Genomic DNA, 16,946 nt, shown 5'->3' with positions numbered 1-16,946 from the left:
AGCCCCAGGATTGGTGGAGGGCCCCCGGGTGAGGGTCTCGGCGCTGGCGGGTCTCAGTGGCCCCACCAAGTCAGGAGGGAGACGAGTGTGCCTTCCTTCCCTCAAGCACACCCCCTGCAGGCCGGTTCTGGGGACACAGTTGGTGCCGGGCCTCCTGGGGCTCCTAGGCCAGAGGCAGAGGCTCCCCGACAGCTGCGGGGTCCCCGGTGGCCAGTGTGTGCCGTGTGTGCAGGGACTGGGCACCTCGGAGGGGGCTTCTCCGCCTCGCTGTCCGCCGGGGGACCACGGCTCCGTGCTCAGTCTCCCCGCCAGGCAGAATGCCGTGGTGTAGAATGTCCCCTGGCCCTGCCCTTCCCCCTCCCTCAGTGTCGCCCTGGGTTCCGAATGCGGTAGGACTGGGGCAGTGGGGGCCCAGGTGGCAGGGGCCACTTGGACGAGGCCACGGGCGGGTGGCACGTGGGGGGAGGACGGAGTGGGGTCCCTGCGGGAGGTGGCATCGCGGAGACAAAGGGTCTCCGGGGCGGGGCGGGCAGAGAGCAGTGAGACCAGGGTGGCTGGAGGGACAAGCCCTTCCCTCCCGTGGCCTGCGTAGCTTCACGAGGATAAGGTCCGGGGTGTCAAGTGTCCAAATATAGCGCCGCGGCTGTCCTCCGAATCCTGGGACTCAGCCACGTGCACACCCACGTGCCAGCGAGCGTGGGAGCGGCAGCTTCACCTTCCTAGACCCGGTGTCTGCACGGGGCTCCCTGACCTCCCCCGGGGTGACAGCGAGGACAAGGTGGGGGATCACGCCGATGCCTGGGCCACCGCGGGCGCAGCTCAGGGGTCAGCCACAGGTCCCTGGGTTCTCAGACGCCTGCTGAATTTTACAACTGCGGATTCATCTCCCTGAGCTCCGGACCCCGGGAGCCTGGTTCTTGCCCCAGCCTGCTCTCAGAAGAGGCCTTGTGCCCTCGCCCGCCCGGTAGGCCCTCTCCGCGGGGAGCCTGGTTTGGCAGCACCCCGGGCGCCGTGTCTGCTGCCAAAGCAGACTGCACGCGGAGCCAGGAATGGATTTAGAAACTTCTGCTTCCTCCCAGCATGAGCAGAGGCACCAGAAGCCGCTCGGCACAGAGCCACGGGGCAGGAGCCGTGGAGGGAGGCTGAGGAGGCCAGGCCCCAGCCGGGTGCCTCCTCCCCAAAGGGGCTTCTGGGGGCAAGCAGGGGAGGCAGCTGCCTGCGTGGGGGAGCCACCCCCTTCACTGCCCCCCAGGGTCACCCACATGGGCCGCAGTTCACTTGTCTGTAAGGAGAGGGTAGGAACGCTGTCTCCTAAAGCTGCTTCAGGGAGTAACCTGCCTATGGGATTATGTCCTAGGATCCCCGGGCCTGTGGAGGGCGGAGAGCCAGGCCATCAGTAGTCCTGGGTGGGGACTGTTGCCCTCGGCTGTGGGGGGCATGTTGTTGTCCTCCCCAACCTAAGCGTGTCCCCGTTCTGCATGCCCACAGCTCCCTGGCTGGTTCCCGTGTGGCCTCCTTAGTTACAGGGTGTCCATCGCCCAGGGGACCAAGACCAGGCCTGGCCTGACCCCGGGCCCCAGCAGCATGTGCTCCCAGCAAGAAGCCACAGCCCCTGGTGCACAGGCTGACCAGCCCGGCCACAGCAGGGCCGCTGGAGAGGTGCACCCACCTCCCTCTGTGTCTCTGTGGCCTCAGGTCCCCAGAGCCTGATCTCCCAACACAGGACCCTGCGGTCCCCTGGCCTCCTCTAGGCCTGCCCGCTCCTACGCTCGCGGGAGCATTTCTCTGCAGGCCGTGCCCCGTCGAGGAAGCCAGGAGGCTGCTGAGGAGCTAGTGCTCTGTTTGCAGACCCCGGAGAGGAAGGTGTTCAAGCCGTGCTGTGGCCCGACTAGTGCCAAGCTCGGGAAACCAGGGCTGGGCCTAGAGCTGCCTCGTGTGGCGGCGAAGCTCTGTGTTGTCCACCAAACTCTGTTTAAATCTTCCAGAAACACAGGAAAACACTGGGGTCCCCTCAGTGGATAGCAGGCACCTTGACTGGTGCTTCCCCTGTGGGCTTGGGGGTGTGGAGGCCTCCGTGTACGTTGGCTCCCTGGTCTCCAGCTCAGCCCTGGGATGGGCTTCCATCCCAGATGGAGATACCACACCAAGTCTCTTGCCCAAGGACACACCGCAGCTCGGCAGGTTGTACCCTTCACAGGGCAGCTGGCCAAGGTGGAGGCTGAAGCCACAAACCCTGCCTGGGGGAAGGGGCACTCTTCCCCTTTCCACACATGGCCCCGTGCACGGCATGGCCCCCACACGTTGCTTCCCTGACCAGCTTGGACGCAGAGCTGAACAGTCTTCCCAGGGAGTGCCCCTGCTCCCCCAAAGTCCGTTCCGGGTTCCAGGCCTGAGGGTGGGCTCTGGGACTGGCACGGAACACAGAGGTCTGCATTATGGACTGTGGGTCTGTGCTTATGAGACATGTGTCTGGGGACCTGGGCCCGCCTGCAGACCCCATATCCAGGCAGGGAGCCCCAGAGGTTCCCGGGGCTCCTCTGTCCACTTAGGAGCCTCAGGACAGCCCGGGCTGGAAGGGGCAGTGCTGTCCACCACCTCTCCCTCCTGGCCCAGGCTTGGGGAACAAGGGCTCCAGGCGGTGCCCTCGGGGGGCCCCAGAGTTGCAGGCATGTCAGCCTTGTGTGCTGAGCCCGGCTGTGCCCCCACACAGGGGCCAGGCTTCCACGGGGAACTGAGACGAGCCGCCCTGCCCCTCCCAACGTCCCGGTCGGGTGGGGAGACAGAGAGCAAATGGGCAGTTGCAAATGGATGAAGAGGGTGGGGTGGGAGATGGGGGCGGGCACCACGGGGCCCAAAGGACTCAGCCAGGGCATGCGTACCAAAAGCACCAGGCCCCAGTCCTGACTTGGAGGAAATAGGGCAGGGGGCTGGGGGGGTTTCAAGAGGAGACCGGGGTGGAAGAAGTCACTTCTCTGCAGAAGAGCATCCATCCGTGAAATCCTTTCCGGCCTGGGGGGTCACGGAGCAGGTGGTGCCTGCGTGGGTCTTGAGAAGTGGGCAGAAGCCAGAGTGTGGGAGAGGGGCCAGGTTCAGGCTCCCAAGGCTGAGTGTCTGCCGCACGCACGCTGTTAGGAGGGGGGTGTGGGGGTCACTTCCAGGGGCGGTGCCCTCAGGGCCTTGTCTGTGCCCAGGGGACTGCCCGCACTGGGCAGCATCTTCTGGGGCCAACGCCGGGGGACCGAAGTGGAGTGACCCCGCCCCGCTGTCTTGCGTTTCTCCCTTGTGGAACGTCTCCGGGGATGGGAGCGCTGGGCAGGCTGCAGGCCAGGAGACGAGAAGCCGGAGGCCCAGCGGGGTGGGAAGGGGGGCCCTGGCCCGAGGAGGCCTCAGAGGGCAGCCCAGCTCTTCCCTGACCCCCTTCTGCTATTAAGCAGGTGACGCATGTCCTGGACCGGCTGCGGGTGGTTCTGAGGAACTGTTGCTCCCGGCCGGCAGAGACAATACTGGCCGGTTTCCATTGGCCTTCTTCTTCTTCCCTGGAACCTCCCGGGGCTGTCTGTCCTCTGTTCTGCTCATATTCTTCATTTTCTGAGGCAATAGCACTTGTCCACCTCCCTCGGCAAGGCCCCGGGCGTCAGGGAGGTACGGTTGACCAGGGAGCTGGCTCCAAAGACGTGACGTGGAAGTTACCTGCTCCATTCAGCGGGGTTTTGTAGGAAGCCTGTCGAGCTGTTCGGTTCTGTGTGGGCCAGCGTGTTGGTGGGAACCTCGGGGTCCGTGCACGTGAACGCTGCGAGCCGAGGACCGGGCGGAGCCGCCCGTTCCCTGGGCTCCCTGGGGACACGGGTTGGCCAAGACGTCGGGGTCCCTGTTCTACAGCATAAGGAGGTAAACCGTTGGAGGAACCTTGGATACATTCATCCTAAAGTTCACGTTTGCACGCAGTGGTCACACGAATGCCAAAGCCCTCTTGTCTGAGCCGGCCGAGGGTCAGCCCCGGGCCACAGAGATGCACAGGGGCTCCTACGCCTCGGGCTCGTCACCCTTGCCCGCTGTGATGGGATCGGGGTTCGGGAGGGCGCGATGGTGTGCTCTCCAGCTGCGGCTCCGGCTGCAGACCCCAGGGCGTGCGGGGTGAGTTGGTGAGCCGGCCTGGCACGCTCACTCCAGGCCTGATGCAGGCCAGGCCGCTGCGTGGCTTTGTGTCACCAGAGGAAGTAGCCCCAGCGGTGGCCAGCCCCGCCCTGCTTTGGAAAGGCTCCGCGTGACGACCGAGTCGTGGGTGGGAGCCGTGACACCGAAGGCGGAAACCACGAGGGAGAAGACAGACCTGACCACTTGAAGGTGAAGTCAGGCGATCCCGGCCTGTCATGAAACTGCCCCCGGGCTCCCAGTAATGAATGGGATGTGTGCCTTTGGTTTGGGAGAGATTTTTATCACATTAAGAAAAGAACCTCTTTGTGGTTTTACAGGGTTGTTTTCTTAATCAGAAATGAATGTTGAATTTTATCAGTTGCCTTCTCAGCTTGTATTGAAATGGCCATAAAACCTCTCCCTTTGACAGGTTGGAGTGTGATTTTATAGTTAGTTTGAAGCATTTCTGAAAAAACCTTGCTTTAGGGTGTTCTGTGCGACTGGCTTACATCTGCTAGCATCCGCTGTGGTACTTTGGGTCTGTTCGTAAGTGAGTGGAGACATCCGTGGCTCCAGGGCACATGGACAGGCCGTCTTGAGACGTTGGGATCAGGGTGTTTTTTAACTCTTTAAAAGACCTGGGGAGCTCCACACCTGCCCCTATGATCTTTTTTTTTTTTTTTTAAGATTTTATTTATTTGACAGAGACAGCGAGAGAGGGAACACAAGCAGGGGGAGTGGGAGAGGGAGAAGCAGGCTTCCCGCGGAGCAGGGAGCCCGATGCGGGGCTCGATCCCAGGACCCTGAGATCATGACCTGAGCCGAAGGCAGTCACTCAACCAACTGAGCCACCCAGGCGCCCTAGCCCCTATGATCTTAAGAATGTGAAAGAACTGCCTGAATCTAGAACCTTTTGTGAAAGTAATTCTCAGAGCGCCTGGGTGGCTCAGTCAGTCAAGCGTCTGCCTTTGGCTCAGGTCATGATCCCAGGGTCCTGGGATCCAGCCCCGCATCAGGCTCCCTGCTCGGCAGGGAGTCTGCTTCTCCCTCTCCTCCCCGCTCGTGCTTTCTTTTGCTCTCTCTCTCTCTCAAATAAATAAATAAAATTTGTAAGTAAGTAAATAAATAAAAGATATGGGGAGTTCCACAGCTGCCCCTATGATCTTAAGAATTTGAAAGAACTGCCTGAATCTAGCACCTTTTGTGAAAGTAATTCTCTACTAACATTTCCATGTTTCTTCTCAGATTTTCTACTTTTTTTTTAAGATTTTTTAAAATTTATTTATTCATTTGAGAGAGAGCGAATGTGAGAGTATGAGCGGGGGGCGGGGAGGGACAGAGGAAGAGGGAGAAGCAGACTCCCTGCGGAGCAGGGAGCCTGATGCGGGGCTCGATCCCAGGACCCTGAGATCATGACCGGAGAAGGCAGACACTTAACCAACTGACTAAGCCACCCAGGCGTCCCCTCCCTAATTTCTTCTAGATTATATGATCCAGAAATACGGCTGGTTTCGCTGCAGCTATTTTTCTAAAAGAATCAGCCATTGAATTTGTTCACTGATTTTACTGCTTTTAAAAATATCACTAAATAAGCAATGTCCACAATAGCCAAACTGTGGAAGGAGCCCAGATGTCCATCGACAGATGAATGGATAAAGCAGATGTGGTATATATACACAATGGAATATTATGCAGCCATCAAAAGGAATGAGATCTTGCCATTTGCAACGACATGGATGGATCTGGAGGGTGTTATGCTGAGTGAAATAAGTCAATCAGAGAAAGACATGTATCATAGGACCTCACTGATATGAGGAATTCTTAATCTCAGGGAACAAACTGAGGGTTGCTGGAGTGGTGGGGGGTGGGAGGGACGGGGTGGCTGGGTGATAGACATTGGGGAGGGTATGTGCTACGGTGAGCGCTGTGAATTGTGCAAGACTGTTGAATCACAGATCTGTACTTCTGAAACAAATAATACATTATATGTTAATTTAAAATATCACTAAATATTAGTTTTTTAACAACTTTTAGTGCATTTAAATGATTTGCCCTTTGGAAAGACTTATTTTGTTATTCTCTTTTTAAAATGTCTTGATTTGGAGACTTCATGTATTTTCATATGTTTTTGTTTAATAATAAGATGGTTTACGACAGCGGATTTTTCTCAGGATTCATTTTGGGTGCCATCCCCTTAACTTTTACAAGTAGTGTTGCCATTGTGTTCTTAATAGCGTGTCAGCAAATTGTCAAGTTCTCGCAGGACCTCAAGAGTATATGAGTGCTCTTTAATTTCTGGAGATTTGATATTTTTTTTAATTTATCCTTTTCTCACTAATTTCTACTTTTTAATATTGTAGTCAAAGACTACTGATGTACAATTTTCACTGTGGAAATCTGTCATTTTTCTTTGCTGCCGAAATAGAATCTGTGGCCTTTGAAAAGGTTGCTGATGCTCTGTAGACCAGACACGTCACAGGCAGTCCCTGAATGGGGTTTATTCACTTTATGCTAGTTTTAATCTGCTCGGCCCTGAAAGGGGGTTAAAGTCTCCGACATGAAGGCGTGGTTGACTCCGTCTCATGCTTCCCACATCTGTAGGCTGTCTGTACACTGGGGAGCTCTCAAAACACTGTCCCAGTGTGAATGTCCCCTTTGGCGCAATTCCGTCGCCCGGGGCTGTGCCCTGCTGTGGAGACCGCCCCTCCTGTGGGCCTTCCTGTCCCCATCTTCTCTCTTCCTTCAGCTTTGGTTCTCCTTTGCCTCTGAGGTGACCCCAGTGAACAGGATAAGTGGGATTTTGTTTTCTTACACTGTTCCTGCTCTCAGGTGTTTGCAGGCTAGTTGCCGAGACCAACAGCGAGTGAAACATCACGTGAGTTAAAGTACGAAGTAAAACATCTATGAGGGAAACCCCACTTTTACCAGGAGGCCAAAGGGCCTTTTTGAGGAAATGACATTTGAGGGATGAGCAGAGGTTGGCCTTGTGAGGATGGGGTTAAGAGCCTTCTAGGTAGCAGGAGCAGCATGTGCCAAGGTCCTGAGGCAGAAACATCAGCCAGCGTAACTAGCATGTAGCCAGTGAGAAGGAGAGAACATGGTTGAGGGTGGGAGCCACATGAGGGGCTTTTGAATTCAGCACAGGGGAGCACTGAAGGTGGGCTGCGGGTCAGGGGAGGGCAGGGGTGGATAGTGGACTAGGCGCAGGGGTGCAGAGGAGAGGAAAGCAGGGAGGGGTTTGATGGCTGCCCCTGACTAAGCTGGGTGGGGTAAAGGAGAAGGGGTACAGAGAGGCCAAGACCCCTGGGCCAAATTTAGTGCAGAAAAGTGGAAGCTGGTATTAGCAATGTGGGTCGTAATAACCCACCAAGACAAATCACTTCTGCCTACCCCTGGGCACAGTGACCGGGCCACAGGAGGGGAGGGGACACGCCTGGAGGAGGTGAGAAGTCCATGACAATTCAGGGGCTGGACAAGGTTTCCCGGGTGGTGGGAGACGGGGCTGAGGCGGGGATGACCTGGAAGTCAGGTGTGTTGACAGCTGGGCGTGGACAGAGCCAAGCTTCACATGGGGGTGGGGGAGGTCACAGCTGGCCCACGAGGCACGGAGCATGCGGAGTGTGGACGCCCCTCCCTGGACGGGGGAGAGAGAGCAAGGACAGGGGAGCCTCTGGGCAGGTCAGGCTGCTGATGGAGGGGAGAGGCTCAGGAGCCCAGAGGGAGGTCCTGGGGCCCGACTGCCCGGGAGGAGAAGCATCCCCAGGGGAGACCAAAGAGAGACGGTGCCCCGGAAGGGCGCCATCTGGTGGCCTTGCCCTTCCTGAAAGGCTGCAGCTGGAGCGGGCTGGTCGAGGCCTCCGGTGGGGCTGGGGGCCCGCACGAGAAGGTGCAAAGGGGAGGCTTTTAGCTGCAGTTTCTTTCACCACTGTCCAGCTGTTGGCTGTTTTTCATAATCACAAATTTGCAGTGAACATCTCTTTACGTTACTTTTGTCTGCATTTTATGTTATTATTTTAGGATAATTCCCAGAAACAGATTTACTGGGTCAAAGGGTATCCCCAGTAGTGAGGTCATTGACACATAATGCCAAATTGCTTTTCAGAAAACTTTTATCAGCTTATCTGTTAGTGACGACACAAGGGCCTGCCTCATTTCACTACAGCTTCGCTGGTGCTGAGCGTTCTTATTTTTAAATCTGGACGTTTGCTTCTTTTTTTCTGAAAAGTGAGGTTAAACTTCTTAGATGCGTATTAGTTGTTTGGATTTCCAGAAGAGCTGTCTAACCAAAAGTGTCACGGGTATCTGGCTCTGCGTCTCGCACCCACCCAAGCCTCCCGCCATGTCATCTGGCATTCTGACAGGCTCCTCAGGCCAGCCTCGGGCTGCCCGGCCGCCACCTCCCCTCCCCACGGGGGGGTGTGCAGAGCCGTTGGAAGCCACGCATGATGCGTGATCCCAGACAGGTGGAGGCAGGCAGATGAACTAAACCTAAGTCCAAAAGTGCTTCCTCCTCAGATTTTGGAGGCTGAGGACACATGTTGTTGCCTGGTCAACTTTTGCTCAAGTTGATGGAACGAGAAGTGTATACTTCATGAGCCACATGCCAGTTGTCTGGGAGGAAGCGATGAAGTAACATCCACTTATTGGGCACCTGCTGTATGTTGGGCCCTTGACTTCATTTAACTTGGTCTGCCCCATAACCCTGCCAGGTGGTCTCCTAATTGGAATATAAGGAGGCCAGGGCTCCCTCCGATAGGGGACATGAGATCCCCAGGATCACTCACGATAAGCCATGGAGCTGGGATTTGAGTCCCAAGTCTGTGGGGTGTCAGGCCCCAGCCTGGGATAACCCACATCAGGGCTGGTCAGGGCTAGTTGGGGGACAACACCAGCCACAGGTGTCCCCAGAGCAGACCACTTGCCCGGCGCATCCGTGGGCATCGGCCTTCTTGTCAAACAAGTAAACACCCGTGAGTCATGGCACCCTTGACTTGGGACCCAAACATATTGGAAACTCCCACCATCGTGTTCAGGAACAAGCCAAGCAAAGTTTGCTTACAGGCCCAGAACAGAATGTCTCAGCCCCCACAAAAAAAAAAAAAAAAAGTAAAAAAAAAAAAGAGTAATTGTTCAGTTACGTGAGAACTGAAAATAGAGGGTTAAGGCAAGAATATTTTTCATGATTATTTTGGGCCCTTCAGTCAGTACTATGTGCTTCTGAAGAGAAGAATGTCTGTGCTCTGAGGGGAATTCTCTTATCACACCCTTGCTGACAGGGCTCAAAATATTTATTGAAAGTTTCAGCTGTCACTTCTGTATAAATAAACAGTATGTGGACGGCCGACGGCATGTTAGAGATATTTTTAGACGGGGGGTGGCTTTGCAGACGGGAGGGATAACATCTCAAGGAGAAAGTGGCTGATCCCAGAATAGCCCACCAGAGGCTCACCCTCCGCATGGCCTCAGCGCAGGGTCTGGGGAGTCTCATCTCCTAGGTCGGGGGCTCTTCCCTGTCGTGGTTGGCCAGCCTTGAGGTGGCGACACCTCTTTCTAGGGACATCCCAGCCCCACTCCTCAGGCGCTGAGGATGGGGGACAGTGTTTAGGACGGGCTGTCTGTCACCGGTCCTGTTGACTAGTCTGGTCTGGCGGGCCTGAGGCAAAGTGAGAAGACAGTCATTCAAACCAGTGCTTATAACACATGAGCCTGTGGCTGATTGACTTTGGGTTTTCACGGCATGTGACACATTCAGCTTTTACCCGGGCCAGGCACTGGATATGTGCTAGTTCATCGGTTCTCAGTGAGCCCCAGCCTGTTGTGAATTCCTGCCACTCTTTGCACTGCTGTTTTTACTTGAAACGCGAGTCCTTGCTCACTTAGGAAGACCGCACACCCCAGTGGGCACGGGTCCCCCGCATGCCAGCTGCTGTCGCCTTGGCCCGCTCTCTCCCCTCGCACGGGGACTGAGGGGGGCCCACGGTCCCCGTGCACTCACGGCCGTGACCCAGAGAGCAGCCAGGACAGGGAAAACAGTGACAGAGCAGTTTGGAGGCTGATGGGAGCTGCGGTAGAGGGGGGCTAGGGTGCAGGAGACAGCCCGGCCTTTTCCATGCAGCCTTTTCAAGCCTCCTTGGGTAGCTCCTCAATGTTGATCTGTAGTCTCTGCTCCATTTACTCACTTTCCAGATCAAAAATCAGAAAGACCAGAAAAGTATCCTTTAAAGATCCTCCTTTTTGGGGCGCCTGGGTGGCTCAGTTGGTTGAGCGACTGCCTTCGGCTCAGGTCATGATCCTGGAGTCCCGGGATCGAGTCCCGCATCGGGCTCCCTGCTCGGCGGGGAGTCTGCTTCTCCCTCTGACCCTCCCCCCCTCTCGTGTGCTCTCTCTCATTCTCTCTCTCTCTCTCTCTCTCTCAAATAAATAAAATCTTTAAAAAAAAAAAAAGATCCTCCTTTTTACTGTTTATGGAGCTCTTCACGGGTTACGTTCCTCTGACTGAAAAACTGAAAGCATTTCTTCTAGCCCAGATCTGCTGACAATGAATTCTCTCAGCTTCTTTTCTTCTGGAAGAGTCTTTAGTTCAACTTCGTGTGTGAAAGCTCTGTTTGCTGGGTTTGGGATTCTGGGCAGACGGGGGTGTGTTCCCACCACCACTACCAATACTTTGTCACCCCGTTGTCCCCTGGCCTGCACAGTCTCTGGTCAGCATTCTGCTGACATCCTGTCGTCACTCCTCTGTAGGTGTCTTTTTTCTCGACAGACTCTAGGATTTTTTTCCTCTTGGATTTTTTTCTTTATCTTTGGTTTTCAGCTGCTCATTTGAACTTGTTGGGTCTGTGTGACTGTTTATCGGCTGTTGCTGTCGCTTTGGTTTTTGCCCTGTTTGGGGTTCTCTGACTTCTTGGATTTGCAATCTGATATCTCACTATTTTTGGAAAATTGTCAGCCATTTATCCCTTTACATACTTTTCCCGCCTCATTTCTTCTTCTCCTTCTGGGACTCAGGATTACGAGTTGGAGTTGATATCATTGGCTGTGTTACTAATTCACCACAGGGGTGCTCTGTTTTCTCTTTGTGTTTCTGTTTGGGTAACTTCTACTGACCTACCTTCAGGTTCACTAATTCATTCCTCAGATGTCAGGTCTGCTGATGAGCCCATGGAAGGAATTCTCTCTGATACTGTGTCTGTTTGTTCTCTAGAATTTTTCTCTGGCTTTCTTACAGCTTGCATCTCTGCGGAAATTCTCTGTGTCTCTTGTCTGCCTTCCCCACTAGACCCCTTTATCATATTCATCTTTTTGAGGTCCCTGCATGATAGTTACAACATCTGGGTCATCTCAGAGTCTGATTCTGTTGATTGATGTATCTCTTGACAAGGGGTTGCTTGGTTTCTGTTGCTTTTAAATGAAAAGTTCATGATTCTGTATTGAATACTGAATATTCGTGTATAGGACAGCAGAGACTGAGGCAACCAGTGTTTCTATCTGGAAATGGGTGAGCCTCTTCTGCCAGGCTGTTTGGGTGAGGTCTGAGTCAATCTTGTCAGGAATTGGGCTGGGCTTGGGGTTTGTGGTTGCACGGTTACTTTCAGAGCGCCACAGGCCTCCGTACCTCTAGCAACGGGCTCCCATTGCCTTGTGCTCAGAGTTGGGGCTGGTGAAGTGCCCTCAGTGCAGTGTCCCATTCTGCATGCCTGGGCCACATAGTGGGTCTCTCCCCACCTTGTCTGGGCAGCAGATGGCTACTACTTGTTATTGTGTTATTCTTGTTATTCTATGCCCATAGAATAGACAGGCCCATGCCTTCGGGCCCCTCCCCGTGGTGGCCAAACCCTGCCCTGTATCGGTGGGGTCTTGGCTGGGAGATTCCTGCCCCTCTCCCAGTGGCCGGAGACCTCTCTTTGGTATCATGCAGGATCCTAGGCCCAGGATGGGTTCCTGCTGCTCTCCCAAGGGAAAAGAGTCTTTTCCTCATCCTTCCGTCAGCCACAGTGCATCTTTCTTGTGCCCTGGGGCTAACAGGCTGTACCATCCCTCCCTCAGCAGCTTCAGGCTTTTGCTTCCCGGACGAGAAGGGCCTGGGAATGTTGGAAGCGCTATGGGTCTGTTCGCCACAATCCACTACTCTTCCTCCAGGGGTCTAAGGCTGTCAATTCTTACATGAGAAGTGTTCAGGAAATGTGTAGTGTTTGTGCCTGGCCCCACGTGGCAACCAGTCTCCTGCCTGCCCCTAATCTTTCTCACGAGCAAGAGCCTCATGGGAAGAAGTGGTGAGTCACAAAACCGCCAGCGTGTCTGGGGCCCCAGAAAATCCGAACTGACCTTCCAGCCCACAGTTGGCCTTTGGCCGTTTGTTCCAAGTGGATTTCTTCTCATGTCTGGTATGGCAGCTGTGTCTCATTCCCATGCTCTGCCCCGGTGGGATAGTCCCTCCATTGCTCTGCCTTGAAATAAGTTACTTTACTGCTTTGCAGTCTCTGCTCTCTGATGGATTCCAGAAAACATATTGTTTTTTAGTTTCTTTGGCCTTTTTTTTTTTTTTTTGGCTATCATTCAGGTAAGAGCAACATTCTTTGTAGCTTTCTACCTGATAAGCAGAAGCAGAAGTGACTCACCTTCTGGAAACTATATCTTCATTTCCCCCAATGTTGAATCTTCATTTATTAAAAAGTAATTTACTCAAAGTATTAAATATAGAACCACCATATCTGGTGTTCTGGGCGTACCACTTCTGGGTGTACACCCAAAAGAATTGAAAGCAGGGTCTTCAAGAGACGTTTGCCCACCCATGTTCGTATCAGTTGTGTTCATCACAGTCGTAAACGTGGAAACAACCCAGGTGTCCATTGATAACGGATAAACGAAATGATTCAGAATAGGATTCAGCCTTGAAAAGGAAGGAGATTCTGACACCTGCTACAACGTGGATGAACCTTGAGGACACTATGCTCAGGGAAATAAGCCAGTCGCAAAAAGACAAATACCCTATGATGCTACTTACCCGACGTCCCTCGAGCGGTCACACTCAGAAACAAAACGTTGAATGGTGGGTGGGGAAGGGGGAATGGGAAGTCAGTGTTTCACGGGGACAGAGTTTCTGTTTGGGAAGGTGAGAAAGTTCTGGAGACGGACGGTGCTGATGGCTGCACGACAGCGTGAATGCATTTACTGCCACCGAACTGTGCACTTACAAATGGTTAAAATGGTAAAATAAAATTGTGCTATTTAAATTTTACCACAATAAAAAAAAAGGGGGGAAGAAGAAAACAATTGACTGGTATCTCCCACGTGCCAAGGGCTCTTCTGGGCCCTGGGACTACAGAGCTGAACAAAACAGACCCTGTCCTCATGGCACTTGTCCCCGATAAATAAAACAAATATGTCCCTCCGTACAATGAGGGGTGACGAGCGCTGTGGGAAACACCAGTGAGAGTGGGAAGGTGGGGGTTGGGCAACAAGGCCCCACGGGGAGCCCTGCCTTCCAGGCCAAGGGGCATGCCTCCGGTGAGGCTGGAGAGGCTGCGGATTTGTGCACCGATGGCTTGTTGACCCAGGCCGCTGTCTGAGCGCGCTCGACTGGCCCGCCCCACCCTTTAGGCTGCCCTTGCATGTGGCATACCAGTCCCAGGAACCCCAGAAGCAGGGAGGGACGGCCCTAAGCCCCAACTCACCTGCCAGGGTCTGGGCACTGGGGAGCCCCCACGACACCATCTAGGGTCTCCCTCTCCTAGAGCCAGGGCCGCTGCCACTGGGCCTGGACTTCCGGGGGTGCTGGCCACAGTGGGGGGCGGGCTGAAGAGCCCCCGGCTGGGTCCTCCCGTGGCCCTCGGCCCGCTCGGCGGCTGATGAGCTGCTTTTCCATCTGCAGGAGCTACGGAGAGCTCACAGACTGCACCAGGCACGTGGCGGACCAGCTGGACTGCTTCTGGCCAAACGCGGCCGTGGACCAGTTCTTCGTGGCCGTCCACCGGCACTACTTCAGAAACTGCCCCGCGTCCGGCAGGGCCGTGCGGGACCCGCCCCGAAGCATCCTCTGTCCCTTCATCGTGGTGCCCATCCTGGTGACCCTGCTGGTGACGGCGCTGGTGGTCTGGAGGAGCAAGCGCCCGGAGGGCATCGTGTAGGCGCGCGGCCCGGGGGCAGGTGGGGAGCCCCGGCCCGGCCTGGGGAGAGCTTCCGGGGCCCAGACGGCAGCACAGACCCCCAATCCCCCCTCCTCTCCCCAGGAAGAGCTATCAGGATTTCAGGGTGGTTGCGGTACAGGCATTAACCTGAAAGGCCAGAGGTCGAAGCCACCGGGGTGGGGGTCCCAGGGGCTTGCGGGGGGGCCAGAGCGCAACCGTCGCTATTCCCGGGGAGGGTCCCAAGCTCTGTCTCCTAACGTCCCAACCTCAAGCCAGACTCTGGAGAAGTAGTTCGTGGTGATTAAAAGGATGTCCTCAGGGGCACCTGGGGGGCTCAGTCGGTTAAGCGTCTGCCTTCGGCTCCGGCCATGATCCCAGCGTCCTGGGATCGAGTCCCGCATCAGGGCTCCCTGCTCTGCGGGGAGCCTGCTTCTCCCTCTGCCTCTGCCTGCCTGCCTGCCTGTCTGCCTACTTGAGAGCTCTCTGTGTCAAATAAATAAATAAAATCTTAAAAAAAAAAAAAAAGGATGTCCTCAAATGTGGGCAGCGTCGTTACTTCTGGGGATGCATCGCTGAGGGAAGAAGGGTGGAGAAACACTAGCCCCTTCAGATTCCATCTGCCTCTGTGGGAAGGGGCTGTCTCAGGGCCCTGCAGTGGTGATGGCGGGCAGCCGAGGCGCCGCGAGCCCCGGAGAGGCCCCCGGGGGACTCTGACGGCCCCACACGCCCTCACCGTCACCACAGGAGCTGGAACCACTGGCCCGAGGACGGCGGTGCACAGACAGGGTGAGGCCCCTCTTCAGAGAAGCCTCCCCAGCCCTCAGGCCCAGCTCCCCACCTCCATCCTATCCGCGAGGGCTTTGCCGGCTGTTTCCAGGCTGCTGCTTTCCCATTCACAGTTCTTCCCAAACCCTGCTTACAGCCACCTTCCAGAAGGTTCTGAGTCCCCGAGGGGAGCTTCCATGCTGTTCCTCCCCGATGTCTTCTGAACTCAGACCTCTCCTCTGAGGTCCCTGTGGCCCCCAGCCTGCCCGACCCTCCAGGGCCCAGGACCTGCCCCTTCTCGAGACGACCAACGGGACGGGCATGCCCGCACGCTCAGCCTTGGCCTCTCCCTCGGCCCTGCAGGCCAGCCCACCCTAACACAGCGGCCCAACACCATTGCCTCCTGGAATGTTCAGCATTAGCGTACCACAACCACGTGGGGTCACCCACCACCCCGCTCCCCTGAGCAGACCAAGACCCCAGCCGGAAACCCCCCAGCCTCTTCCTGGGCACCTGGCTGTCCCATCACGGGCAGGCCCCTTGTCTGCAAATGGTTTCTCTGACGGAGATTCTCAAGCTTCTGCGCTGAACCATGGGCACCCAGCATGGTGGCGCCTTCTAGGAAAGGAGCCCAGGCGGTCCTAACGGCAGGATAATTGCCTCAAGGACCAACAGGGACCCCAGTGTCCACATATCAGGACCTCAGGGAGGGGCTGGTCGGGCTGCAGTGTCAGGACCCAGCTCCCTCTGCCTTCGTATGTCGTACACTTGGGGCCACGAGCTAGAAAGGAATGGACCATTGTCTCTATTCATCCCTGACTCCTCCCCGAGGAAGCCGCCGTGCGAGCAGGTTACGGTGCAGGCTGTAGGCAAGGAAGCAGGTGGAGGAAGAGCTTGGGGCTCAGGGCCCAGGTGTCCATGGGTCCCGGCTATGGGCGAGATCTCAGGAGCGGGTGGCGGCAGGGAGCGGGTATTGTGGGCTGGAGGGTGTCTTCAGAAATATCATCACCTGAGCGCAAAGGTGACAGGCTCCACAGCCCCCAGCCTGACCTTGCTAGTCATTCGTCCTGTCATTAGTTACGTGTGCACCCGCTGAAGGCACCGGCTTTATAAGCCTGCGGGTCCCTCTTGTCCAGGATTAATACCCCTCGTGGAAGGAACCTGGGCCCCGAGCTGCCAGGGCAGCCCCATCATCCTCAGACCCCTACAGGTGGTCAGGGCCCCATGTTGCCCTATTGCTTCGCCAGGGCTGAGTGAGGAATCCTTCCAAAATCAGCTTTAGGGCTGTGGCATCTTCAAGGACAAGGCTCCCCTTCTTCCTAAGTGCTCTGCCGGCCTGAGGTGTGTGTGTGTGGTATGTGTGTGGTGTGTACGATGTGTGTGGGTGTGTGGGAGGTATGTGTGTGATGTGTGTGTGGGAGTGTGTGGGTATATGGTGTGGGGGTGTGTGGTGTTGGGGTGCATGGTGTGTGTAGGTGGGGGGTGGGGAGGGTTGGTATGTGTGAGGCGTGTGATGTGTATATGGTGTGTGTGAGGTGTGTGGTGTGGGTATGGGGTATGTCTGGTGTGTGTGACGTGAGTGTATGGGTGTGTGTATGTGAGGTATGTGTGGGTGTGTGTGGTGTGTGAGATGTGGGCATATGTGCAGTATGTATGGTTGGGGGGTTGGGTATGGTATATGTGCTGCATGTGTGATGTGTGTGGATGTGTGTATGTGAGGTATGTGTGGTGGGTATGTGTGGATATGTGTGTGGTGTGTGTGTGGGTGTGTGGTGTGTCTGTGGTATATGATGTTTGTGAGGTATAGGTGTGTGTGGTGTGTGTGAGGTGTAGGTGTGAGGTGGGGGGTATGGTATGTATAAGGTGTATGATGTGTGTGTGGGTGAGGTGTGTGGTGTGGGTGAGGTGTGTGGTGTGGGTGAG

The 16,946-nt window shown here is 55.6% G+C and overlaps 1 protein-coding gene across 1 annotated transcript in view; it reads left to right on the top strand.

The window, feature by feature from the left end:
- RAMP1 (receptor activity modifying protein 1) overlaps positions 1-14,783 on the top strand; it is a 42,764-nt gene extending 27,981 nt beyond the window's left edge. The window contains exon 3 of the mRNA XM_025888916.2: positions 14,003-14,783. Coding sequence (XP_025744701.1) covers positions 14,003-14,258 — 256 coding nt within the window. The 3' untranslated portion in view covers positions 14,259-14,783. The remainder of the gene's footprint in view (positions 1-14,002) is intronic.
- Positions 14,784-16,946: the final 2,163 nt, after the last annotated feature.

This window comes from Callorhinus ursinus, unplaced genomic scaffold (assembly GCF_003265705.2).
Source record: "Callorhinus ursinus isolate GAN/ISIS: 27379988/994484 unplaced genomic scaffold, GSC_fseal_2.0 scaffold2, whole genome shotgun sequence".
In the NCBI taxonomy this organism is placed as follows: domain Eukaryota; kingdom Metazoa; phylum Chordata; class Mammalia; order Carnivora; family Otariidae; genus Callorhinus; species Callorhinus ursinus.
Note: the sequence above shows the minus strand (reverse complement) of the source record. Positions and strands in the feature narration are given on the sequence as shown.